Here is a 27,845-nt window from a genome sequence, read left to right as displayed (position 1 = left end):
CATTACAAAAGGACACAAAACGCGCTGCAAAACAATCACAATTGCAAACATAATCAACTTTGAGCGATTAGTGAGGATTACAGTTGCATTGCAGATGAGCCAGAGAACAAGTATTTGTCACTTTATCATGGCAGAAATCCCCCATGATCATATGGAGTTCAACTGACACTTGTCAAGTTTCATTTTTAAGCTGAATCCCATAATTCTGACGTAACACTCAAGTGCTTGTGCCTTTAGGCTTACACTCTGGGAAAACAGCGCGTGTCAGAAATGTGGCAACGTGAGACAGCAATGTTTTGTTTTTTTACTTTAGATAATATAGACTATTTTAGATTTTAGTCTTGGGGTATGTTCTGTTGGTTGTGTTTCTGTGGGTTTTATTTATTTATTTTTAGTTTTGTGCATGGTTTGTATTTAGGAAAATATATAGTATAAATGTATTGGTTCATGTATGGATGACTATTATGTTGTATGATTCATGTAAATTCTGCTTCTATGTGGGTATCAAATTAACCGAGACCATGATTTAAATAATTTTAAATGTCAATCTGTGCTTTTTCTGTGTGTAACAAGTGAAAATGTCTCCCATAGATACCTCTTTGGTGGGCTTAAAGGGTCCAGGCAAAACACACAATATGTAGCCTAGTTAGTTTGTTTGAAGCAGAATTTGAGCTACATGTTATAGTCTGTACAATTCAAAATTCAAAGCCAACTATGTTGAATCAATGGGTCTCAGTGGGCTGAGGGGGAGAGATAGTTTCTCCTGCTGCCAGGCTGTTGGCTAACATCCAGCCCTTAGTGGTGGACTGCATGTGGTGCTGCTGAGCGTCACTGCTGGCTGCTGTGATAATAACAGCACCATGGGAACTAAAGTCTGATTCAACACTTGGTTAGATTTCACATCATTGTCCACATCTGTGAAGTAACTAAAGGTATTAAATACATGTAGTGGAGTAAAAGTACACCATTACCTCTGAACTGTAGAGGAGTAGAAGTACACCATGTACCTCTGAACTGTAGAGGAGTAGAAGTACACCATGTACCTCTGAACTGTAGTGGATTAGAAGTACAAAGTAGCAAAAGAAACATTGAAATACTTAAATAAAGTACAAGTATCTCAAAATTGTACCCAAGTAGTACTTGAGTTTATGAACTTAGTTACTTTACACCATTGCATAAAGATAGAAAGACTAAGCCTTGCACAGAGGCATGAAAATACATTTTCAAAATGCTCAACAGTGCTGCCAAAATGTTAAACTCACTGCTACACAATTAAAATAAATGCTTTTATATATATTTATATTAGATGTGACTCTTTGGCGTTTCTGTTCTTAGTAACACTGCTGCTTTAGTTGTTCTGACTGCTAAAATCATCTGTTATTCCTAATTTTAAAGCCGATATTCCGTGGGTCGGGGGCTCGGATCCTTGTCACCTTTTTCATACCTGATGAGTTTGCATCCCTGATTATATTTAAGACTGTTTCCCTTTTTTTAAGAAAAGTATCGAAAAAGAATCGGAATCGCAATTCTTGACTTGGTATCGGTATCGAAACCAAAATGTTGGTATCGTGACAACACTAGTCTGCAATGTTCAAAACAACAGATAAAGCCAGAAATCTAGGTGTAGTCATGGACTCTGACCTGAGTTTCAACAGTCACATTAAAACAGTTACTAAATCAGCCTACTATCACCTAAAGAACATATCTAGGATTAAAAGACTAATGTCACAGCAGGATTTGGAAAAACGTGTCCATGCTTTTATCTTCAGTAGACTGGACTACTGCAATGGTGTCTTCACAGGTCTCACTAAAAAAATCTATTAGAAAGCTTTAGCTGATTCAGAACGCCGCTGCTCGAGTCCTCACTAACACTACGAAAGTGGATCACATCACTCCTGTTCTGAAGTCTTTACACTAGCTTCCTGTGTGTCAAAGAATAGATTTCAAAATACTGCTGCTGGTTTATAAAGCACTGAATGGTTTAGGCCCAAAATACATTTCTGACCTCCTGCTAAATTATGAACCATCCAGATCTCTCAGGTCTTCAGGAACTGGTCAGCTTTCTGTCCCCAGAGTCAGAACTAAACATGGTAAAGCAGCGTTCAGTTATTATGCTCCAAATATCTGGAACAAACTCCCAGAAATCTGCAGTTCTATTTCGTCCCTACTGACCGCCAGAGGCGGTGCTTTAGCACTGGATATGTCCATCGCGCGCATGCGCAGCTCGAGTACCAATAACAACAAAGTCACCTGTGACCCACGTGACACCGGCTATATCAGCCGGTGTCATCAGAGGATCTGATCCTTTCATTCTCGCTGCGCGAGGGTACCGTGGCTACATTTTTGTAGCCTACAGCGTTCAGGTTTGAACGTTTGATCTGAGGGATTTCTCTGCAAACAGCTGGCCGCGTGCAGCTTCGCGACTGACGTCGGAGGACGGGTCGTTAACGCGTCCTCCAGGAAACTGTGGCCGGCTGTGCGCTGTGCAGAGCCTCGACAGACAGGTTTGTGTTGTTGCTGGTGGTGGCTGTGTTCCCGCACACCTCTCCCAGACAAGTTGTCCTGATTACCGTCTTATTTTTTGTGGCTTAGACTTTCTGGTGTACAACAGTGTTCCCGCTTCCTCTCCCATAAAGTTGCCCTTATGCTCTTTTGAAAGTTCTGCTTGTGGCGTTGTTGCCCGAGCTATCATTAGGCATTTGAGTCCCAGCTTTGGCTGCGTCCCTCATTCAATTTAGTATGGAAGCCCAGAGGGTCATACTTTAAACCTGTTTTTCGTTTAGATGCAGAAAGTAAGGTAAGTACTTTCTATTTCTTAGAAGCTATATCTGGTCTTAACATTTTGTGTTCTGACTTGGTCGCTTGATTGTTAGCAGCAGCCGCTTGGCTAAACACCTTGCTGTTGAGCTTAACTATTAACTCAGGGCAGTGCTCTCGCTCCCGCTCCCGGTAGCATAGGGTTGATTGCAGTAGCGCTAGAGCGTTGTATTACTGCTCCTAGTACTAGACTCCTAGCACTAGGATGATATGCAGAGAACATCTTCACGGCGGGTGCTGTGTGCTCGGCATGTGCGGTTACTACTGTAACCAGGCACGGTTCTATGCGGGCTGTTCTCTTTCTTAGAAGCTAATTATCTGGTCTTAACATTGTGTTCTGACTTGGTTGCTTGATTGTTAGCAGCAGCCGCTTGGCTAACACCTTGCATGTATGGTTAAGCTTCATTATTTAACTCAGCCAGTGAGGGCAGTGCTCTCGCTCCCGCTCCCGGTTGCAGTAGCGCTATATCGTTGTATTTACTGCTCCTAGTACTAGACTCCTAGCACTAGGACGATATGCAGAGAACAATCTTCACTGTGTGTGCTGTGTGCTCTGCATGTATGGCCATTAAGGAGGATTTCATCCTCCCAATATTATATTGTCTAGTGGGCAGCCGTTGGCTGACACTTTATTGTAACTAAGGTTCTAAGCCATAAGTACTGGCCGAAATTACTACTGTAACTACGGTTCCAAGCTGTGTAAGTACTGGCCATAGGCAATACCGTAACTACGGCTCTATGCTGTGTAAGTACTGGCCATAGTTACTACTGTAACTACGGTTCCAAGCCGTGCAAGTACTGGCCATAGGCAATACCGTAACTACGGCTCTATGCTGTGTAAGTACTGGCCATAGTTAATACTGTAACTACCGGTTGTAAGCCATGTAAGTACTGGCCATAGTTACTACTGTAACGGCCCGTCTACACTACAGCGTCGACAAGCGTCGAAAACTCCAATCTGCCCATTCACTTTCAATGGGGTGACGTCACATAGCCTCGCTTTTTCGCCAAACTGAATTGTGGGTAGCAGAGCGGTCCGTCTCCGCCGTCTCCGGCGTCAGAAGTTGAACGGAGTAGCAGCGCAGCCAATCAAATCCCGTTTCCCAAAATCTGACAGCTGAAGCCGTAGCCAATCAAACCGCGTCTAAGCTGGGAGAGAATATCCCGCTGTTCATTTCTATATTTCAAAAAAGTCGGAGGAGGAAACTAACTATCGCCGTAGCGAATCACCCCGGTTTTGTATGACCAGACCCTCTTCACCTACCGGGATACAAACCGGAGGAACCAGGCATGGAGGGAGGTGCAGAGACAGTGGGTGAAACTGGTAGTTTTCGACTGTTTGGGGAGTTTATATATATATTAGGGGTGTAACGGTAAACGTACCCGTACCGAAATTATTCGTTACGGGCCCTTCGTTCGGGTACACGTTGTAACGCGAAGTGTTACCGAACGAATACTAAGTTTATAAACGTAAAAAATTGAGAACGTGAACAACTTCTTGGAAGTAATCTCAGGTGCTGCGTCGCAGCATTCAGAGTCATTTGCTCCCATTGTGTTCAACGCGTCAGAGCGAGCAAGTCATTTCATTGGACGAGCTGGTCAGAGGGATGCGTTCAAATGTAGTCAGTAATTTGAGGAACTGTCGAAATGGCGAACGCAGATAAAGTTGAGCTCGAAAATCCTCCAGCATCATTTGAAGTCTCCGGTTTTGGGAACATTTTGGTTTCGCAGTTACGTACAAGGATGACGGACAAAGACAGGTGGGACCGAACCAAAGCGTTTGTCGGCATTGTTCAACTAACATTGGTTACGCGGCTGGCAATACATCAAACTTGCACACTCATTGAAAAGGCATCACCCGAACGTGAATATCACCGGTACCAAAAGACTGAAGTGCAAACCCAACTCCCGCTAGCATTTAAGCCTCCACCACTCGCAAAAACATCAGACCGAGCCAAAGCTATTACAAACGGCAAATATCCTTATGTTGCCATGTTAGCAAAGCGCTACCTGGCTGTATCTGCTACCTCTGTCCCTAGCGAGAGGGTGTTCTCCACAGCAGGAGACATTGCTAGTGCCAGCAGATCTGCCCTTTCGGCAAGCAATGTGGACAAGTTCATCTTTCTTTAGAACAACATGAAAATACAATGACAAGCAAGTCATAATGTCAAGCTGGCAAATACAGATTATTTCATTTCATCGAAAAGCTGCACCTTAATGTTATTTTATTATATTTTATATTTATTTGAGTGAATATTCACAGTTTAATAATAATTAAAAACCCAAAACTAATAGTTTATGTTTTGTGAGTACTCGTACAGTAAAGTTCAAATTCAGATTATTTCAGTTCATTGAAATGCTGCACTTTAATGTTTATTTTATTATATTTTGCATTTATTTGGGTGAATACATTATTCACAGTTTAATAATAATTAAAAAAAATATGTTATGTTTTGTGATAATTTTTTCTGCTGTACCGAAAACGTACCGAACCGAACCGTGACCTAAAAACCGAGGTACGTACCGAACCGAAATGTTTGTGAACCGTTACACCCCTAATATATATATATTGCTCCCATAAAATCCCCGGGGTTTTTTGCTCTGTATGTCGGGGGCGGGAGATTCATGTGATTGGTTGTTGGTCATGTTGCTTGAATAAAATCCCCAAGCTCCAGACCCGCCCAGCTCCAAGCTTTTTTTGAAGCTGTAGTGTGGACGGGCCGTGACTACGGTTCCAAGCCGTGCAAGTACTGGCCAGAGTTACTACTGTAACTACGGTTCTAAGCCGTGTAAGTACTGGCCATAGTTACTACTGTAACTACGGTTAGATGCCGTGTGAGCCCTGGCCATGGTTACTGCTGTAACTACGGCTCTGTGCTGTTCTCTTCTTTAGAAGCTAGTTATCTGGTCTTAAACATGTGTGTTATTTGACTTGATCTCGCTTGATCGTTAGCCGCTCGGCTAACGTCTTGCGTATACTGTTAAGCTTCTTTATTTACCCAGCTAGGTGAAGGCAGTGCTCTCGCTCCTGCTCCCTCTACCGGTAATGCGGATGCTACATCCCTTTTTCTGTTCGGCGAGTAGTAGCACCGCTCTACTCTTCCCGTTCAGCAGGTAGCTGGTGAAGGCTGTGTTCCTGCACCCGCTCCTGGTTACGCTGCATCTGGCGTTCGTCTCTAACTTAACCAGTGAAGGGCAGTTCTTGCCCCCACTCCTGGTAGATGCCAAACGGCCTCGTTTTTCCGTTAAGCAGGTAGCCGGTGAAGGCAGTGTTCTCGCCCCCGCTCCTGGTAGACGCGGAAACTGCCTTGTTTCTCCGTTAAGCAGGTAGCTGGTGAAGGCTGTGTTCCCACACCCACTCCCGGTTACGCTGCATCTGGCATTCGTCTTTAATTTAACCAGTGAAGGCAGTGTTCTCGCCACCACTCCTGGTAGACGCTAAACTGCCTGGTTTCCGTTAAGCAGGTAGCTGGTGAAGGCTGTGTTCCCGCACCCGCTCCCGGTTACGCTGCATCTGGCACTCGCCTCTAGCTCAGCCAGTGAAGGCAGTGTTCTCGCCCCCGCTCCTGGTAAACTGCCTTATTTACTAATCCAGCTAGGTGAAGCCAGTGATCTCGCTCCCGCTCCCTCTGCCGGGTAACGTGGGTGTAATTACATCCCTATTTCTGTTGGGCGAGTAGCGGCACGGCTTCTACTCTTTCCGTTAAGCAGGTAGCTGGTGAAGGCTGTGTTCCCGCAACCGCTCCCGGTTACGCTGCATCTGGCATTCGTCTCTAACTCAACCAGTGAAGGTAGTGTTCTCACCCCCGCTCCTGGTAGATGCGGAACTGCCCTGTTTTTCCGTTAAGCAGGTAGCGGGTGAAGGCTGTGTTCCCACACCTGCTCCCGGTTATGCTGCATCTGGCATTCGTCTCTAACTCAGCCGGCAGTGTTCTCGCCCCCGCTCCTGGTAGACGCTGAACTGCCGTGTTTATTAATCCAGCCAGGTGAAGGCAGTGCTCTCGCTCCCGCTCCCTCTGCCGGTAACGTGGGTATAATTAGAACCCTCTTTCTGTTCGGCGAGTAGCAGCAACGCTCTACTCTTTCCATTAAGCAGGTAGCTGGTGAAGGCTGTGTTCCCGCTCCCGGCTACGCTGCATCTGGCTACCTACAGAATGGTTCATTCATGTAGCGCCTGTATGGCTTCTCTTGAGCCTGAGGACGGCCACGACCGCTGCCCCTCCTGCCTCGGCCGCGTCTGGCGGCCAGTGGGGACGAAATTCGAGCATCTGAGGGAGGTTCTCACGGTAAACGCCTGCATGAGCTGTAGCTGCATGACTCGGGTGCTCAGAGTGGCTAGAATCACTGAGGTGGAACGTCTGGCAGCTGCCAACAGACACCTCTCCTTGTCACGTCCTCCTCTAGATCAATTCGGCCGTTCCCGGCGACTTGAGGGAGCGATGGCTATGTGTGCTCCCCCCAATAGAAGGACTAGAAACAGGCTGTCCTCTAAAGTGGATCGGCTAGCTGCCGATAGGGGCATGATGAAGTTGCCTCTTGGCCCTTCAGCCTGGGCCCGGTGTAGGGGCTGCTAGCGGGCCGCCTGTCCCCCTCCCTCTTTCGGTTGGCGCCCCTCCTTCGGCTGACACACCTCCTTCGGTTGACGGAGAGTCCTCCGTAGCGTACCAGTCGAGCCAGGGGAGCTGTTTAGGTCAGCTGCCCTGGAGGCACTAGAGCGTGCCGCCCAAGCTAGGCAGACCAGGCAGCAGCACTCGGGTCCTCGCAGACCTGTGCCCACTCCCAGCAGGCCCAGGGGCCGCTCTAGCAGCCGGATTACAGGGGTGGTCTGCAGAGGTCTTAGCGGCCCACTCAACCGCCTCCCAATGACTTTCGTGCCCCATGTCGCCCGCCTTCCAGGCGGCCTCGTGCCCCAGAGCCTTACCGGAGCCCCCCAAGAGGCTCCAGGGGCCGGGGGGCTGGGCCCTGAAATCCCGGGGGTGGTCGGCGGCCGCTTTCCCCAGCAGCAGCTCAGTTTCTGGGCAGTCTGTACTTCCGTCCCTTGGGTGGTTTCCACCTTAACCCAGGGGTACGGACCGCAGCTCCGGCCCCTAGCCTTCGGCTGGGTCTAATTGACAATCGTCAGCGATCCGGCATGGGCCCTACCTCTGGGCCAAGAGTTGTCCGTCCTTCTGTCCAAGGACGCAATCAACCCAGTAAGACCCTCTGCTTAGCCAGGGGGTTCTACTCGGCATACTTTCTCGTGAGCAAGAAAGTTGGCGGATTTCGCCCGATCTTGGACCTCAGAGGAATCAACAGCTGCCATTCTATATGCTGACTACTGCATACGCACAGGTGGAGTGGTTCTCAACCGAGGGATGCCTACTTCCACGTGGGCCGGGCAAGAGGGTGCCTTATATTCAGTTCCTCCGGCCCTTGGGCAGACTGGCAGCTGCCTCGGCTGCTGGGCCCTTAGGCCCGCTGTCGTTGCGCCCCATGCGGATGTGGCTGAACAGCCTTCACTTGGACGCCAAGTGGCACAGGCACAGGGAAGTCAGGGTGTCGCAGCATTGCTCCACTCTCCGTAACGCTGGAGGGGCAGGGCCTATCTCCTGGTAGGCGTGTCCATGGGCGCCATCCCATCCCGCAAGGAGACCATCACCATAGGTGCATGTCTCTCAGGGTGGGGTGCAGTGCGGCAGGGCAGGACCGTTCAGGGTCAGCGGTCTGCCCAGCAGAGTGCGCTCCAGGTCAACGTGCTAGAGCTTCGGGCCGTGCAGCTTGCACTCACGCACTTTCTACCCCAACTGAGGGGCAAGAATGTGCGTGTTCCTTGGGGACAGCATGTACATTGTTGCTTAGACAACAGTCCCTTCTCGATAGTGGACGTTCTCACTCCACTCTGAATTTATGTGGCTGCGATTCTGCCCGACATGTTCGGGTCGACAGCGCCACGGCGGGGTGCCACAGGTCGGTGTCCCTCTTTATGAGAGGGGCTTTACGGCAGCGTCCCCCTTGCACCCCGAGGGCTCCGGCTTGGGACCTGCCCTTGCTGCCGGATGCCCTATCATCTCCTCCCTTCGAGCCCCTGGCCCAGGTGGGGCTTAGGTGGCTGCCCACGAAGGCAGCATTTCTGCTTGCCATAGCCTCAGGGAAGCGAGTCGGGGAGTTGCATGTCCTCTCCATAAACAATACATGCCCGAGGTGAGACTCTCAGGCGATGCCCTTTGGGCAAATGTGGCATTCCCGCCCGGGGTCCTTCCACAAACCCACTTCAATCAGCCTGCCCAGCTGGCACGCTTTGACATTCAGGAGTACGGCACGTCGAAGTTGCTGTGCCCTGGGGGTGCCCAAAGGGCATATATCAAGGCTACTGCCTGTATACGGCAGGAGGAGCAACTCTTGATTTTGCCCTGGCGGCACTAAAGGAGGTTAGGCCCTTTAACCAGTGGCTGCCCCACTGGGTTGTCGATACCATCTCACAGGCTTACGGGGCCAGTGGCCGCCCCCTGCCATCAGGCTGAGATGCCACTCTACAAGGAGCATCTCAACATATTGGGCTGCCCTGAGAGGGGTGCCCCTGGAGACCATCTGCACCGCGGCGTCGTGGGCGTCTTCTGGCACATTCTCCAGTTGTCATCAGGTCAATGTCGCCACTCCCCATTCTTTGGGCGTGGTCCTTTTGCCGAGCTCCGCTGCTTCCAGTGGTGAGCAAGGGCTTGGATTCTTCATGACATTGTTGGTATAAGTCATCCAATGCTAAAGCACCGCCTCTGGCGGTCAGTAGGGACGAAATAGAACGATAGTTACGGCTGTAACTACGGTTCTATGAGTCCCGGATGACCGCCAGAGTTCCCTGTCACTCAGAATTCTTGTGTGCTCGCGAGAAGATTCGGGGAACAGATCCTCACGTGGGTCACAGGTGACTTTGTTGTTATTGGTACTCGAGCTGCGCATGCGCGCGATGGACATATCCAGTGCTAAAGCACCGCCTCTGGCGGTCATCCGGGACTCATAGCACCGTAGTTACAGCCGTAACTATCGGTCCGCTGCAACTCTGACTACTTTTAAATCCAGGCTGAAGACTTTTCTTTTTGTCGCTGCTTTTAATTTAACTATTCATATCTTAGACTGCACTTTAACTTTTATCCATGTATTTTTTCTTTTTATGTTTATTTTATTAGCTTTTATTTTTAATGACTGATTTTAAATGCCATTTTCTTAATGTCTTTCGTTTTTTGTAAAGCACTTTGAATTGCCTTGTGTTGAAAGGTGCTATATAAATAAACTTGCCTTGCCTTAAATTTGCCAATTTAATATCGCAAGTCTTAAAAAAAAATTGCACGACATGTGAATATCGCGCATATCGTGATTATCGTCACGACACAATATATCGTGCAGCCCTACCCTACCGCCCTACTTTTTTAGGATAGCTTAAAGTAATGTTGTAAAATTACAACCGGGGGCCTTACAGGGTTAAGGGCTATTGTTATTTACTTTAAGATGTTTATTCTTAACTAATAATTTCATTTTAAAAAACTCTTATTTAAATGATGTGTGTCTCTGTATTCCTGATGATACACTGAGAGAAAGAGCTCATAGTGCTGCTGATCACCATAAGCTAAACAGTCTTATTATTACATTTGTATAATGTAAGCTTTGTTGATACTTTGCCTGCGGGAATACAAAAAACATAGTTAGATATACTGAATATTATTTGATCTATTCCACCACTAGCTTAATCCCAAATAATGTAGGTGCCTTAAATAACCCCTTATTTTGTAGTAAGATGTATTTTTATGTTCATATAATAGTGATTTCAATGCCACCCCAAAATAATCACTGATTCCATCCTGGCCACCCCACTGAAAATGTCCTGGCTCCGCCAGTCAGTGAAAATGATGCTGTCTATAGGAAGTGTGCCAGTCTGTAATGTGAATAGACATATCTGCCGTAACACAACTTCTCAAACTACACTTCAGAAGTCTGTGTACTGGCACCAGGAGAGAAAGCAGGGGGGGGGGGGGGCATGAATCACACTTGACAAGACCATTTCCTTTCACTGTCATCCCTGCTGATTCGGCTGTGGGGGCTGGAAGCTGCTGCCAAAACATAAACAAGAAGGATTACATGTATAATGAACGGCCCTCTGTCAGGGTTTAGTGTTCGAGATCCACCTGAATGTTGTATTTCATCGAGGAACTTTCATTCAGTGAAACAGCTTCCCTGTGCCTAATTTAATGAGATTGCAATGGTCGCAGAATAACGACAACTCAGGGAGCGGCTCATTAAATCGCTTTGTTCTATTTACATGTCTTGCAGAGTTACGTACAAAGACACGAGCAAGCTGAACAAGTGCGGACATGATTTAATGATGACAAGGGAAACATTTTTAATAGTAAATAATGGTTCACTCAAAGGACAAAAAAACGATTATCTTACTTTTGTGGTATCTAGTCATGTAGAGATTGTTGATTTTATTTGCCCAGGTAAAAGGATAAACTAATATACATAATAAATAAACATATACAGATTTATTTTTCAGTCGAGTGTTGTGCTCTCTTTTGGATAAATTGTATAATGATGGAAGTTTCAAATTACCAAAAATATATATCTTTGGAATTTCTCTATTGTAATTTAATCTGCAAAAAAGTTCAAAAATAGTTCTTATCCAATGTATATGATGTGAGATTTGTATGTTTCATTTCTTTATGATAATAAAACACGTTACAGTATGGGTTTGGACTGTTGGTCGGATTGTTCCTCTAGGAAATTGTGATGGGACGTTTTCTCATATTCTAAAAATAATACAGTTATTTTAAGAATCCAGAAAAATTATTGGCAGATAGAAAAGGCTGGAAAATATGCTTCAGTTTCTTTACGGATTTAACGAGATTGGTAATTGATCCACTTTTTCTTTAGGGGCCAGGCTAGCTGTTTTGAGTTGATATGCTAACCTCAAATTATCCCACTGCTTGCCTTGTATAAAGAGTGAGTCCAAAAATGCTAAAATATTCCTTAAATATAATTTGTAACTACTCAAAGGGTCATATAAGGCATGTGTTTACTTTTCCATAACAGAAACCATTGTAACATGTTGTTTAGTTATTGGCTTTTCTGCAGACCAGTCACCACTGCCCACCATACTGTTGAGAGGGCTCTTCGGGGTCAGCTCAGAGTAACAGCTCTCTGTGGTTTTGTCCCCCGCTGTGCCATCCTAACACCTCGGCCAGAGTGAGATTACACCCTTAGGCAGCGGGGCTTCTGATGATGACAGTGGAAAGTGAGATTTTAAGCCTCTTCACACATCTGGAGCATTGAACATCTCCTCTAACCTTGGTTGGGTGATATAGCACTTGAGTGCAGTTATCTATTTGTAAGATAACCTTGAACTATTAATTTATCGTTGATTGAGAATTCTGCTTCTAAGTGTCATATCCATTCAAAACGTGTCCTCCTGATTAAATTAACATTGAAATATAGACTTCAAGCTTAATTCTCACTCGTTGATTTTCATAAATTCAAACTTAGTATGGAGAGTTTCTAGGAGATAGTGTGTGACATTAAGGATCAAAAGAGAACTTGTACTACCAGAACATTGTATGTTATGCTTATTTGATTCCAAAGCATTTGAGTCCCTTTCCTTCATCAGGGTGTGTCATCATTCATTTCCCAACTCACTGATATAAAGGGTTGCATTACGCTTTGTCTACCATGGTGAATTGAATATTTTAACATCATTTTTGAGCGCCTGCAATTTTTCAGCTTTGATTGAAGTGTAATTCACCATGCTCCGTCTGAATTAACTTTTGGAGATGTATAATATGTATTTGTTTTACTGGCGAGAATTGCTGTGAATGTTTTACACACTCTAAAGCATCTGTTAAGGAAAATGATGGCATGTGACCAATCAAAAGCTGAGAGACTGTTCTGTTAGTGGTTATTTTCAAACTGCTCCATGCAGCTGGATATTGACTTGGATCATTATTTCCACCAGTGAACAACAAAAGTTTCCCCCTCCTCTTATCAAAGTCACAACAGGCGCTATTGCATTACTTCAAATGTGCAACACCCATAATCCAGCATGTGTTTGGGATTAAAGTCTCATCTTTTATCACTCATCAATGATCTCTCGTCTCACAGAGAAAAGCTCGGTGGAGATGGATTGTCTAGATGGGAGAGCACAGATGCCTGAAGTGAGGATTTAGAAGCAGGAAAGTGAAAGGATTAGAGACTTGGATTGACATGATTGGCAGAAGAATCACATGCAGCTGCCGACGCATCGTCTACCTGCCGCTGCAGATAAATGCAGCGAACAGAGAGAGAAATAACACAGGAAAGGGAACACGTGTCCAACTCATTACAAAAGGACACAAAACGCGCTGCAAAACAATCACAATTGCAAACATAATCAACTTTGAGCGATTAGTGAGGATTACAGTTGCATTGCAGATGAGCCAGAGAACAAGTATTTGTCACTTTATCATGGCAGAAATCCCCCATGATCATATGGAGTTCAACTGACACTTGTCAAGTTTCATTTTTTAAGCTGAATCCCATAATTCTGACGTAACACTCAAGTGCTTGTGCCTTTAGGCTTACACTCTGGGAAAACAGCGCGTGTCAGAAATGTGGCAACGTGAGACAGCAATGTTTTGTTTTTTTACTTTAGATAATATAGACTATTTTAGATTTTAGTCTTTGGGGTATGTTCTGTTGGTTTATGTTTCTGTGGGTTTTATTTATTTATTTTTAGTTTTGTGCATGGTTGTATTTAGGAAAATATATAGTATAAATGTATTGGTTCATGTATGGATGACTATTATGTTGTATGATTCATGTAAATTCTGCTTCTATGTGGGTATCAAGTTAACCGAGACCATGATTTAAATAATTTTAAATGTCATAATCTGTGCTTTTTCTGTTGTAACAAGTGAAAATGTCTCCCATAGATACCTCTTTGGTGGCTTAAAGGGTCCAGGCAAAACACACAATATGTAGCCTAGTTAGTTTGTTGAAGCAGAATTTGAGCTACATGTTATAGTCTGTACAATTCAAAATTCAAAGCCAACTATGTTGAATCAATGGGTCTCAGTGGGCTGAGGGGGAGAGATAGTTTCTCCTGCTGCCAGGCTGTTGGCTAACATCCAGCCCTTAGTGGTGGACTGCATGTGGTGCTGCTGAGCGTCACTGCTGGCTGCTGTGATAATAACAGCACCATGGAGGGCTGACTGGTGGTGTGTATGCCAGTTGGCCAGCAGACATTGCGTCACTAAACTGCTGTGAGTTTCAGTGTGGACTGTTTGTGTGTGATTCTGTTGCTGGTACCTGTGCATTCATAGTAGTGGCAATGTGAGTGCAGCTTGTATAAGAAGCAACATGTAACAGAGGTGTACTGAAGAAAATACACATTCATTTAGTTACTTTGTCAAAAACCAACACTTTTAAATCATCCTCAAAAACTGTACAAACCCATGACTTGCTTGCAAACACTGCTGTTTACCTATTTAATCTAATCCATAATCTTATACGAATACTGAGTTTGTTAAATCTAATTTCTTGTTACTTGACCAGTGTAGTGAAGAAGTGTAGGCTACAACATTGCTGCATTGCCTTTGGGTCACATTACTAGAAGCCTTTGAAATGAAATGAAACTTGTCAATAAAGGAACAAAATGTATGGAAAAAGCACTAAAGTCTAATAAGAGGTGTCCCATTGACCACAGACGACGACTCAAAGTACCTTATAAAACCTACAAAGTATGTATAAAAACATACTGTTTGCAACACAAAAGCATACATTTCTGACAGGGGCTGCTTTAGGCTACACATAAACAATTATTCACTCATAAGTACCTGTTTGCATCAATAGGCCTAGTACCTACAGGGTTTAAATAAATACAATGAAATCACTTGCACTACTATATTGCCTAACACACACCTGTGACTCATTCACCACGCACCAATTAGTGACTGAAAATTCATAAAACAATGTTATCACCATCTAAATGCATCAGCCTTTCCGGGAATAAATGACACTAATTAGCACACACGTTGATCATTTAGCTCCACAAACTGCTGCACCGCTAATAAACAAACACACATTAGCTAACGGTAGCATAAACACCTTGTTGAGTAGAGCAAGCTTCCTTACCTCATAGCAGGTGTTTGTTCTGTTATTTCTCTACAGTGCACTCTGTATACAGTTGTATCTCCAATAAAAAGACTCATCTTGGTATTATTATTAATTCATCTGTTTTAGGCAAAACTTGGAAGAGGGGTGCTCACTGGTTAAAGTTAGCTAATTAACGCTAACTGATAGCCAGATAGTTCTAGTTAGACATTTACGGATTAATAATTTTAAAAAATCGTCGACGTTTCTTAACAAGAGTAGGTGGTAGTAGGTAAACTCCAACCTTATTTCCATCAAAACAAGCCAATATGCTGCGTATTTCGAGCTGGACAACTAACATTGGACTGCAGCAGAGAAGAGACTATTGCAGGGAGCGTCTACAAAGTGCCACGCTGAAAATACATAGGCCTACAACAAAAATATTCAATAAATTGACATACAGTTTAACCAACATTACTTCTTAAAATACAGGTCTCCTACTGGTTATACAACACCAGCAATTCATGAAAAATGTTCTTTTGCATCATTTTGTAGATTGTTTTCTTTTAGAGGTGGAAGAAGTAATGGAAATACTTGTACCTCAAAATTGTACCTACAGTAAGTACAGTACTTGAGTAAATGTACTCATTAACCTCCCACCTCTGAAACTATTGTACAGTGTAGTGTAACCAAAATCCCAGCACACATTATCTGTGTTATCTTTATTAAACTAGAGAAATAGGTTTAAAGAAATATGCAATTTCTCAATGTTGGTGAATATTGTTTATGGAAAATAATAAGCAGCTGACTTGAAATAAAGAAAATAATATAACACATAATGTTGAATGATTCACTTTTCAAATGCAGTGAATATGCTGCATTCAAGCCTATTGATTTGGTGTTAAAAATGTATGAACACATCAAAGTATTGAGGAGCAGCAAGCAGAGAAAAATGAAAAGGCGACAGACACTTTTTTATCATGAATTGTGACATCTGTGTGAAGCTCTGTGTGAAGCTGAAAAGTCCTTGAAGGTGTTTGGTTTTATTATAGCACAGCATTTCCACACACTCTGCAGTACTACATCTCTGCAGTATCAAACATGTTATCTTTTTTTATGAATTGTATTGCACTATAGATAGAAATCAACCGTGTTTTGATTACCTGGCTATATCTATAGCTATACTATCTCCTGTAAACCCTCTGGAGATGACAACCATTTTAAATGCTTTGTATTCAGAATGACCCCTATGTGCTACAGAATGTGGTCGCACACAAAGTTTATATCAGGAAGGTTCAGCAGAAAGGACAAGAAAGATGAAGCGAAGGAGAGACATTGCCCGCTGACCCTCACTCTGTATTAAATCAGGCTCCTCTGGCAGTGCACTCATTCATCTGAAGGTTAATGGAAGTGGGAGATGTCTAATTCCAAGCACAGGGGCTAGAAGGTAGGTGCATTGTAAATGTGTGCCAGGTGTCCTTTGATCCGCCTTCTAAATCAGAACAATTGCATTGACAGCAGTTTTCCTCTGTGAGGAGTTTTAAAAGCTAAATTTGAAGGTGTCATGGTGTTTTTATTACACGAATAAAAAATGCTTCCCAGAACATCTTGACACAAAAGCTTTCCAACGACTGAGGAATTTCATCACCTTTGGATATGCACATATTTGCATAATTCTTACTCTGGGTTAACACAGTGTCAAGCTATTTACTGGTGATTCTGATGTGATTTAGCTTCACAGATGCATAACCATGATTTCCATCTCATGTGAGGATGAGTATGTCCACTGGTGCAGACCAATAGCATTCATCTTTGATTGACCGGTCAATAACAGGTCTAGACATAAAGTACATCAGGTCACGCTACATAATTATAATCTCTTCCTTTACTTTTTTTAAGTTACGTTTTGTTTCATACATTTCATCAAGATCACAGACTCACTAAAATGGAAATAAGTTCCCAAGATAAACTGAAACTACAGTCAAAATAATATAATTTGAGTTATTCTTCAATAAGCCATCGAAACTGAAAAGAAGCCAGAGTGAAAACATCATATCTTTACTACTGTTTGTTTGTGAGCACCGGGAGCAACATTATTTATGCTCTTTGTAGACAAAATGCACCAGGAAAAGCACTAAAACACACTATCAGCAGAGTGTGCTAACCCTGAAAGTCTGCAGCAATGTGTATACCCAAGTACTTCAAAGCGCTAGATGACATTAAAAAAGATTCACAGTTGTAGTCTGAATTATTTTTATATTTCACCCTCACTGATTGTGTGAGATAATTTAATCTGGCTGAACGATAATGCATCTCCCGTGGCAAAATGTCTAAAAATTAGTTAAAAGGAGCACATCATGGTAAATGATAGTATGAATGCACAGGTCTTCTAGAGTCACAGTTAGAATGGCTTTTCGAAAGTTACCCTTAGCGTAAACTAGAATTAATTAAAAGAGGAAAGAGCTGAAAACAGCCCAAATCCTTGACTGAAAAATATTGATGTTACCTTGCTGAGTGCACACACTTACTGTACCAGAAAAACCTCCTGCAACGTGACTCCTTCTACATGATTAGCAGCCCCAAGAGCATGAAGCTAATCTCCCACTGCAGGAGAGCCCACTGGGTAAAGAGGTGTGAGGAATCTGTCAGTGTGCTGGAACCATAACACAAGTGGAAGCAAGAGAGGAATTAATCACTTCAAAGAAGACCAAAGTATGTTCTACACCTGCAGTGGTCACATATTAAAACTTCAAATCATGTTCCCCTCTCCTGAGCAGGGATTTACAGACGGTTTATTGAGGGCTATTAAGGGAATATTCAAGGGTAAAATGAGGAAACAGTGTCCCACTTTGACTGCTAAACTAAAAATAAATACTCTCCTCATCCTGAAGTAATCATCCACCTTTATCAGTGACCGTGAATTCATCTTAGTTTCAGAGCAAGCAGAAATAAGCATAGTGTATCTTAACATATTGTAGTGGGAAATAATATGAAGATATTTACTTAATTGAGCTTGAACAACATTTACAAAAATGGTCAATCATTTGTGTGGGATATTGATTTCAAACTGGAGAATGTTATTTGGAAATTAGGCCAGAAGACAATAGCAGCCATGAGAAAACAAGAAGCTTTTATTTCACTAGAGTAAAAAAAAGAGGTGAGTTATGATGAAGAAATGGAAGAAATCTCAATTCATGGTGAAGTGATATCATCGATCCTTAATCCTATCAGCAGCCTACAGATGATGTTGTGCCTTTGAGCAGTACGTTCTTGCTCATTCAACAGACATCACTCTGTTGAGAATTGTATTTAATCTTCAAGAGGAACAGGATGTTATCATTTCAATTGCAGAAAGACAATAGAACAATCGTAAACAAGTAGGGAGTGGAAGAAATAAAAGTCTGGAGCTTTTTGTGTGTGAATCTATCTGTGCTTGTTCTTACTCTACTATATTGATCAGCACCCATTGGATTTCCTTCTCACCATTCTTATTAAAAAGGTATGCTCTACCTATCAACTATCTTTAAAATACCCGTAAGAAATTACTTTTCCGAGATAAATTGAACCACTTCGTAGCTAGGGAACTAAGTTGTCACGCTCTCGTAAAAAACAGGCGCATTTGCTGCTCAGGGAATTTTGACAACTCGTCACAACACTGAACACAGAACAAATCACAGCACCGGTGGGGAGCAAGAGAGTCATAGCAGGATTATTCACCTGGCACTGCCACGTGAATGTGATTCATGAGAAGAAGAAAAAATATGTCACGTTTTTATTCTGCCACCAGAAGGTTGTTAATATTCAAGTCCTTGGGCATGTGCAACACTCATGTAATGGGTTTTTTCCTTTGCAACTCAAGCAGGCCTTTGCATATAGCAGAGCGACTCCTGATCCAGTGATGGGTGACAGCCAAAGATAACAAAAAAAATCCCCCTATAATTACTGTTCATATATTGCGAGCCAGCGCTACTGTGGATTAGTCTCACAGCAGCCGTGTAACAGTATGTAAGGTTGTAGCTAAAAATAGAAAACAAACACCCTCTCTTATTCCCACAATTTGCAGCTTGCTCACTTTCTTGCCCCCATCCCTTCCATATCCCCTCCCTCTTCTCTCCCACCCTCCCTCCCCCCTTGCCTTCCCTTCCCCTCCCCTTCTACCGCACATCCGAAATCGCAGACATGCAGCACAAGCTTCAAAGAGCATAGATAACTTGGGGAGCGAAAGACTGACTGTTATTCAGCACAACACATGCAATGATAATGTGATTTTCACAACCAGGGAATGACATTTAGGTGTAATTCACACAGTGCTCTCACCTATGACGTGAATGGTCATTTGAGGGGAGTCACTGCGAGAAGCACAGTTTGACTTCAAGTTCTCTTTCAAGTTTTGTTTGAACGGGGTAAAAGTGGAAGGAATAAACTGATCCCTTTTTTGGCACGTGTAAAGTAAATGTATACCAAAGATGATTCAGTGCGAGTGTGTTTTCAGTGTGTGATAGTACAAAAACAACTTGCACAAAGACAGCTTGAAGTCCCTCCAACATTGAAACATTCTTGTATCTTTTCCCTTGATTATCTGTGGTGTGACACTGCCTGCTGCGCTCTCCACTCTGCTATGATGAGTCATTATTTAAATTGGTCAAATCAGGAAACCTTCCCAATCTAATTCTGATTACAATTAAAGACTGGATGACAAACTCTTGACCTAAAAGCAGAACGTCGTATACAGTAAAGGGGGCAGTTTGATGCCGTTTCTGTTGTACAACATCTCATTCAAAGAAGAGCAACTTTTTCAATTCCGAGGAAGGCCAGGGATAGGTCAACGCTTTCCTTTTGCAAAACAGCATTCTAGCAGCACACCATTATGTATTGATGAATGAACAAATTAAATTAGACAAGGTAGAGCTACACTCAAAAAAGCTGAAGGTCCTGCCTCATAGCAAATTAACTGAGGGAATACAAAACAAATCCATTTCCATACATGTACCACAATGGAAGAGCATGCCAAACAGATACAAGCATGCAAATATACAATCTAAATGTGAAGCAAAGCCTTTGAAAAATCACTATGCTTCACATCAGGTGAGCCAAAGGATGCTATTTTCAGATTTAGACATTATGAGACACCTTGGTACCGAACATCCGAGGTGGATTGTGTCATGCTGTGAGGATTGATAAGCACAATTCAAACAAATGTATAAGTGTGCCGACATAGGACCGGGTTTCCATGGGGACTGTGAGTGTGCAGCACCCCTAAAGCAAAAACTCCCTTCCAATATTGATAATAAAAAAACATAAGCATCATAATGAGTACAATTCAATTTATTCACTCCTGGGCATACTTGCAACAAATAAATAAGTGCGTAGTGCAACATTTATTCCACAGGCATTTCATTTTTTTATTTGGAGATAAGTTAATAAAATAAGCAAATACTCAGTTTACTGGGAATCAACAATGCATTATATTATTAACATATATTCTGATAATCAGTCTAGACGAAAATCAAGTATTATGGCTCCAAAAAGGCATTAATTGCAATACTTGTTCATTGTGTTATTGACTAATGTTGTCTTAAATTAAATACATTGAATTTTTATAGTAATTTAAGTCTGTTGACAGCTTTCTCATGTTCCCTTTTTAGACCTCTGGCATGTTCGGTCAGACAGACATCAAAGGATGTTACCCGTGCGCATGAAAAGGATGCTCCTGCACGCACACACACACACACGCGCGCGCGCGCACGCGCGCACACATTTTCACATCCCTCATCAGCGCAGCATCACACTCCGCAACGTTAACAAAAACAAGAAATGATTCAATATTGATGTCGTTTTAATCAGCAAAATTGTCAAACCCATACATTTGAGAGAGTATACATGTCATGCAGCTGAATTTAAAAGTTATTTTACAAGAGAGAAAACAGACCAAATGTTTTGACACCCCTAATATATACAAATATTGAAATAACTGAATTATGAATTGCACAAAAAGCTTCTTTAAGAGAGAAATGCTCATTTTAGGTACAAACTGTTTTTTGGTGAATCTGGGACATCATCAACTGTTGCCTCCCTAAACATCTTTATTTTTGCATACTGGCTTTAAATATCTGACATTATAATAACAAAACACTCTGTATCTGTTTAGCATTTAATACAAAAAGAACAGTGTCTGCACCCAGCTTTAGACACTAAATCAGGATGGAGGATGGAGCAAGACAAATACAACTTTGACATTTTGCAGACTAAGTTAACACTCACTGGCTTGCATGAGCTGACCCTGCCGCCCGAACACCTGGGAGAAAGGGCTGCGGCTGCAGGTGAGCATCTCCTCCATGGCTGCACTCCTCTCTTAGGGGGAAAGGTCCCTCCGTCTTCAGCCAGAGAAAATGCACTGTGGGTCAGCCTCCGAGTGTGGAGAAGGTCTGCTGTAACTCTGGAGCGATGCCTCCCTCTCTCTATCTCGCCTCTGAAGACACCTCACGACCTCTCCTGTGCGCCTCCCCCTGCTGCCTCCCCGCTGACTGCAGATCAGTGCTGCGCCTCGTAGCCTCAGATGGCGTCAGAGATGCTGCTGCTCCTGAGCTGATGGGAGATCTGTGTTGGGTTTGCTCTGAGCCTGCTCATTAGTGCCCCAGTGTGGCGCTGCTTCAGACAGAGAGCACAGCAAACACAGCATGGACAAAGCAAGAGAGAGGGAGAGAGGGAGGGAGGGAGGGAGAGAGAGAGAGCAGTGAGAAATAGAGAGAAGACAGACTCTCCCCTGACGAAAGTGGGGAAAGGCATGATGTGTGTGTAAGAGTGTAAAGCCAGTTTATCTTACTCTCTTATCCCCCTCTTTAAAATCCAATCGGATGCCTCTACAGTAAGTTAACATGTTACAATGTTTGGAAAGATTCACAAAAGATAAACCTGACATCTGATTTCTGCAGAAAACTAATTTGGTAAGTTTGAGGATTGCTGTCAAATATGCTCTAAAAGCAAATAGCAGCATCCTCTCAATGTGGTCGGAGGTCTGTTCATTCAGTAGCATCCATATTAGATGGGAGAAGTCACAGAGAGGGAATTCATCAAAAACTAAAGCTGAACATGGACGTAAAAACAAAGAAAATTAACTGACACAACCACACACTGCGACAACCAAAGCAGATCTCATTTCCAGTACTGGATTTTTGGGTATACAGTAGACCTCCCCCCTTACTTTTCTTCTCTTCACTTTGTGTTAAAAAAATTAAATTAGTTAATGCCTGGCTCCAAGCCAAGTTAACTTCAGGATAATAGAGTTTCGACTTTTTTCCCCCTCCTTACTTTCCTGCTTCAAGTATTATCTTCCAAATATAGACAGAGAAGACTGATCCTGCGTCTCTCTATCTCTCACACACACAGTCAGGTGTATATGCAGGTCTTATGCAGCACTTTGTTCATGCAGGCAAAAAATAGCACATTTGCAAGTCGCGCTCGGAGCAAAACACGGATTCGGAATCGAAAACTCAACCACGGACATGAAAATCATTTTGAAACTAAAGGGGCTAGTGGATCATTAAAAATGTATCGGCATCCTTTATTAATGTCCTCATTACCATGTCTGTTCTGCTCCTGAACAGCATGCAGAGAGGGAAGAGACTTGTACCAAAGTATGTTACCCGTATCCTGTTTGCATTAAAGCTCTCACACGGGGCTGCTTGGTGGGGGTTGCTTATTTTGTAATCCCAGAGATGAGTTTGTCTTCTTTTTTCTTTCTTTTTTACTCTGTGTTATATAAGTTGTCAGAGGCAGAAAAATAGCTTTATTATCTGCAAGCCCAATATTTGACCTTGACTAGATAACTTTAAACTTCAAGGCAGAGACTCTTCTAACAGCACCAAATTACTTTATGAAAAAGTAGTGAGATAGAAACTGAAAAAGGAGGTTATTGTTAAAGGTTACATATTATGCAAAATCCACTTTTTCATGTCTTTTATACATACACATGTGTCCCCTCTGTGTTAAGAGATTCGGAAAGTTTCAGAAAAAAATATTACTTCTCTTTGTCCTGATCTAAATAAAAACCTGACTGAAAAGGAGCTGATCAGATTGTAGCCACTTTGTGATGTCACAATGTTGTTTTGGGTTGTGCAACCATTAGCTAATAACAATCCAAGGTAACACCCGCCCACCTTATCACCTGAATCTCCTCCTAGAGCACCATTGTGTTTTTTGCAACCATTCTTTTATCCCTTTTTATGAATTGTCTTTTTTTTAAATTGTTTTGTTTTTAATTATTATGTGTTAAATGGCGGGGGAAGCCAAAGCCAAAGCCCAAACGTGTAGTTCGGGTGAACTGGGAACGTCTGGAGGAGGCCCAAGTTCAGGAGGCCTTCAACTCGCACCTCCGGCGGAGCTTTTCGGGCATTCCTGTGGAGGTTGGGGACATTGAACCAGAGTGGTCGGTGTTCAAAGCCTCTATTGCCGAAGCCGCGGCGGGGAGCTGTGGTCTCAAGGTCCTAGGTGCCTCAAGGGGCGGTAACCCTCGAACCTCCTGGTGGACACCGGTGGTCAGGGAAGCCGTCCGACTGAAGAAGGAGGCCTTCAGGGATTTGTTATCCCGGGGGACTCCCGAGGCAGTTGCAAGGTACCGACAGGCCCGAAGGGCAGCAGCCTCATCCGTGGCCGAGGCAAAGCAGCGGGTGTGGGAGAAGTTCGGAGAAGACATGGAGAAGGACTTTCGGGCGGCACCAAAGTTGTTCTGGAAAACTATCCGACACCTCAGGAGGGGGAAGCAGGGAACCATCCAAGCTGTACAGTAAGGATGGGACGTTGTTAACCTCAACTGATGGAGTGTTAGGGCGTTGGAAGGAACACTTTGAGGAACTCCTGAACCCGACAACTCCGCCCTCTATGTTAGAGGCAGAGCTGGAGTATGACGGGGGATCAACACCAATCTCCCGGGGGGAGGTCACTGAGGTCGTCAAACAACTCCACAGTGGCAAAGCCCCGGGGGTGGATGAGATTCGCCCGAAAATGCTGTGTTGAGGGACTGTCATGGTTGACATGTCTCATCAACGTTGCGTGGAAGTCGGAAACAGTACCGAAGGAGTGGCAGACCGGGGTGGTGGTTCCCCTTTTTAAAAAGGGGGATCAGAGGGTGTGTGCCAATTACAGAGGCATCACACTACTCAGCCTCCCCGGGAAAGTTTATTCTAAGGTACTCAAAAGGAGGGTCAGGCCGATTGTCGAACCTCAGATTGAGGAGGAACAATGCGGATTCCGTCCTGGTCGTGGAACGACGGATCAGCTTTTTACTCTCGCAAGGATCCTGGAGGGGGCCTGGGAGTACACTTATCCGGTCTACATGTGTTTTGTAGACTTGGAGAAGGCGTATGACCGAGTTCCCAGGGAGTTACTGTGGGAGGTGCTGCGGGAGTATGGGGTGAGGGGGTCTCTACTCAGGGCCATCCAATCTCTGTACTCCCAAAGCGAGAGCTGTGTCCGGGTCCTCGGCAGTAAGTCGGACCCATTTCCGGTGAGGGTTGGCCTCCGCCAGGGCTGCGCTTTGTCACCAATCCTGTTTGTAATATACATGGATCGGATTTCGAGGCGTAGTCGTGGGGGGAGGGGGTCTGCAGTTCGGTGGACTAAGGATTGCACCACTGCTTTTTGCAGATGATGTGGTTCTAATGGCTTCATCGGTCTGCGACCTTCAGCACTCACTGGATCGGTTCGCAACCGAGTGTGAAGCGGCTGGGATGAGGATCAGCACCTCCAAATCTGAGGCCATGGTTCTCAGCAGGAAACCGATGGACTGTCCACTCCAAGTAGGGAATGAGTCCTTACCCCAAGTGAAGGAGTTCAAGTATCTCAGGGTCTTGTTCTCGAGTGAGGGAACAATGGAGCGTGAGATGGGCCGGAGAATCGGAGCTGCGGGAGCGGTACTGCAGTCGCTTTACCGCACCGTTGTGACGAAAAGGGAGCTGAGCCAGAAGGCAAAGCTCTTTGTCTACCGGGCCATTTTCGTTCCTACCCTCACCTATGGTCATAAAGGATGGGTCATGACCGAAAGAACGAGATCGCGGATACAAGCGGCCGAGATGGGTTTTCTCCGTAGGGTGGCTGGTGTCTCCCTTAGAGATAAGGTGAGAAGTTCGGTCATCAAGGAGGGACTCGGAGTTGAGCCGCTCCTCCTTCGCGTCGAAAGGAGCCAGTTGAGGTGGTTCGGGCACCTAGTTAGGATGCCACCTGGGCGCCTCCCTAGGGAGGTGTTCCAGGCACGTCCAGCTGGGAAGAGACCAAGGGGTAGATTTAGGACCAGGTGGAGGGATTATATCTCTTCGCTGGCCTGGGAGCGCCTTGGGATCCCCCAGTCAGAGCTGGTTGATGTCGCCAGGGAAAAGAAAGTTTGGGGCTCTCTGCTGGAACTGCTACCCCCGCGACCCGACCACGGATAAGCGGGAGAAGATGGATGGATGGCAGGACAAGCTCGAGCTAAATTCTTACACTGAATTTAAAAAAAGTGAGTGAGGGACTGCAATATAAGAGGGAAAGAAAGAGAAACTTTAAAACGGTTCAATTGTTATGATGTGTAAAGACTGATATTGTTCTATAATCGTCTGAAACTGTTAAGTCATGATGTGAAACGGTTAACAAATAAAAAGGGAAACTCAAGCTGCTGCTACACTTTATTTTATTTATCTAAAATTAAGCACTTTTATGATGCACATATTTTCAAAAGCTATTTTATTTATTTTCTCTATTTTATTTGTAAATGCAGCCCGAGAGGAACATTACACATATCCACAGTATTTACTGTATAGTTCAATGTTAATTGACAATAAATATTGTTGTTTTTGAATTGTACTTTATTTGATTGGCAGGCAGTTGTTGATTACATGCAGACGTTGATAAAGCTACAGGTCACTTCAATATATATCACACTAATTCATGAAGCAAGTTAGACATTTTGATGTTCCGGACCTTTGCATGGGGAGATTTTCTCTAACTGGACCTCGTTGAATTTTAGTTGAAGACCCCTGCCCTATAATATATAATTGAAAAATACTATTATAGGGACCTTTAAGTTAAGTAAACATTAAACAGTGATATCCTGATGATGCCTCTAAAAACACACTGGGAACATTACACTGCGCCTCATTACATTTCTGGGTTCTGTTGAGCATTAATAATGTTTGCCAAACTTTCAATTAGTGTGACGAAATTAACGAGAAGGAGATCAAAGCCTTCTCCTCAGACTTCTGGGATGGATGTTTTTGTTTTCAATCAACTCCGATCATGTGTCTTAACTCCTCATCATAACTTCCTGAGAGGATTCAACATGGCCCTGGGCTAAGAGCTGAATCCGTGTTGAGCATACAAATGAAGCCTCGCAGTTTGAAGTTATTGCTGAGCTTGTGAGCTCTGGGAGATTCTGTACCTCGGGGCTGTGGATTGTCGCTATAGGTATACCGACTCCCCAAACAAAAATCCTCTGCCAGCCACTAAAGCACCTGAAGGCTGGTCCCTTATTCCCCAACACTGTAATTAATTTTTAACCAGTAAAAAAAGGACATTCAGTGTATTCAATGCCTCACATCTGCAAGGAATCCTAAGAGTATCTGATAGCTTCTGCTGGAGCTTTGAACTTGTCAGAGAGTCAAAAATATTCCAAAATAATCCAAACTACTTGTGTTGTTTTGTCACAAAAGTACCAAAAGCTTCAAATATAAGCTTCACCAGGGGGCGAACAAACCCACAAGCCTTTACATAAGAACACGAGGCTGAACCAGCTCGCTTCACCTGCCGCTGCTGAGTCGTGTGCAACTGTGTTTTATTAACATGTTGCCTATAACCATGAAGCAATGGGATGAGGGGGAATTACAGTGATACGTCAATGTCACAGCTACTGTTTCTAGTGCAATCTCATAATACTGGAGAACCATAACAAGTATATTTCCCCTGACCCTTGTGTTATCTGCATGCTGCAAATAAAAGATTCTGCATAACTGCCGAAATCACAATTAAATCCATGCCCACAGCGCTGCACATTAATGAACAATTCCATTTAGGCAGAGTTCACTTTTGGTTTGTTAGTGGGTGATTTTATTTCTCTGTGTGTTAATGTGTGATTTTATTTCTCCGTCTGTTAGTGTTTAATAGAGAGAGTGTGTCGACACAGGCCAGCAATTCCCTACAGTCAGCGTTCGTTGTTTACTTTAAATGAGCTAAACAAATCAAATGTTATTTTGTTGGGTCTTGTGTACAGGCAACACATTCTCACTCCCAACTCGGCCTATGTTGACGTTATGTCAGGGTCCCTTGTCGTCACTTTCCAACGCACGGGGAGGCCCTTCAGCGTCAAGTTTCAACTTTCGGGAATGTCCATAGACTTCTCTAGAGCTCCCTAAACGTATGTAGCAGACGACTTGAGATCGCGAGTGAATGCTCCCCGCTGCGTTGAAATTCAACGACCGCGGCGCGTTCTCTGCTGAAGCATACGATGCGAGACTGCGTTGCATTAAAAACATTGTGCTCTCTATATATTGTCTTTATTAAACGGTGTCTCAGGCTTTGACTATAGGGGGGCTCAAAGTATTTTGTCCGGCCGTTGTGACGATTGATTTGTTTATTGTTCTTGTTGCCAAATCCGGCCCGCGACTTCATTTTCTGTGGCCCCACAAGAGCTCTGAAAGAATATTATATGTGTATTATATGGTTACATGGCAATTTACAGAATCACGTTGCCCATAAACTGCATGTCCCACAATGCATCTGAAATTTGACTTTTTTTCTCAGAATTTGACTTTTTTATTTTATGTCATTTTATTTTATTTCTTCAAAATGTCACTTTTCTAAAATGTCACTTTTTTATTTATTTTTTCCAGAATTTTGCTTTTCTTTTTTAATCATTTTGTGACATTCTCACTGAAGAGACTTGCAATTATTTGCCCTAGACTTCTGCTTTCAGACGT

General features: G+C 43.8%; 1 protein-coding gene across 2 annotated transcripts in view; it reads right to left on the bottom strand.

Annotated features, from left to right (window-relative positions):
- The window catches only part of prdm2a (PR domain containing 2, with ZNF domain a), a 274,473-nt gene that overhangs the window by 233,937 nt on the left and 12,691 nt on the right, over positions 1-27,845 (bottom strand). For both annotated transcript variants that reach the window (XM_034086888.1, XM_034086889.1), the window contains exon 3: positions 21,166-21,552. In XM_034086888.1, the coding sequence (XP_033942779.1) occupies positions 21,166-21,241 (76 nt within the window). In that variant the 5' untranslated portion in view covers positions 21,242-21,552. The remainder of the gene's footprint in view (positions 1-21,165; positions 21,553-27,845) is intronic.

The sequence above is a fragment of the Pseudochaenichthys georgianus genome, chromosome 7 (genome assembly GCF_902827115.2).
Source record: "Pseudochaenichthys georgianus chromosome 7, fPseGeo1.2, whole genome shotgun sequence".
Lineage (NCBI taxonomy): Eukaryota > Metazoa > Chordata > Actinopteri > Perciformes > Channichthyidae > Pseudochaenichthys > Pseudochaenichthys georgianus.
This window is presented reverse-complemented; position numbering and strand designations above follow the sequence as displayed.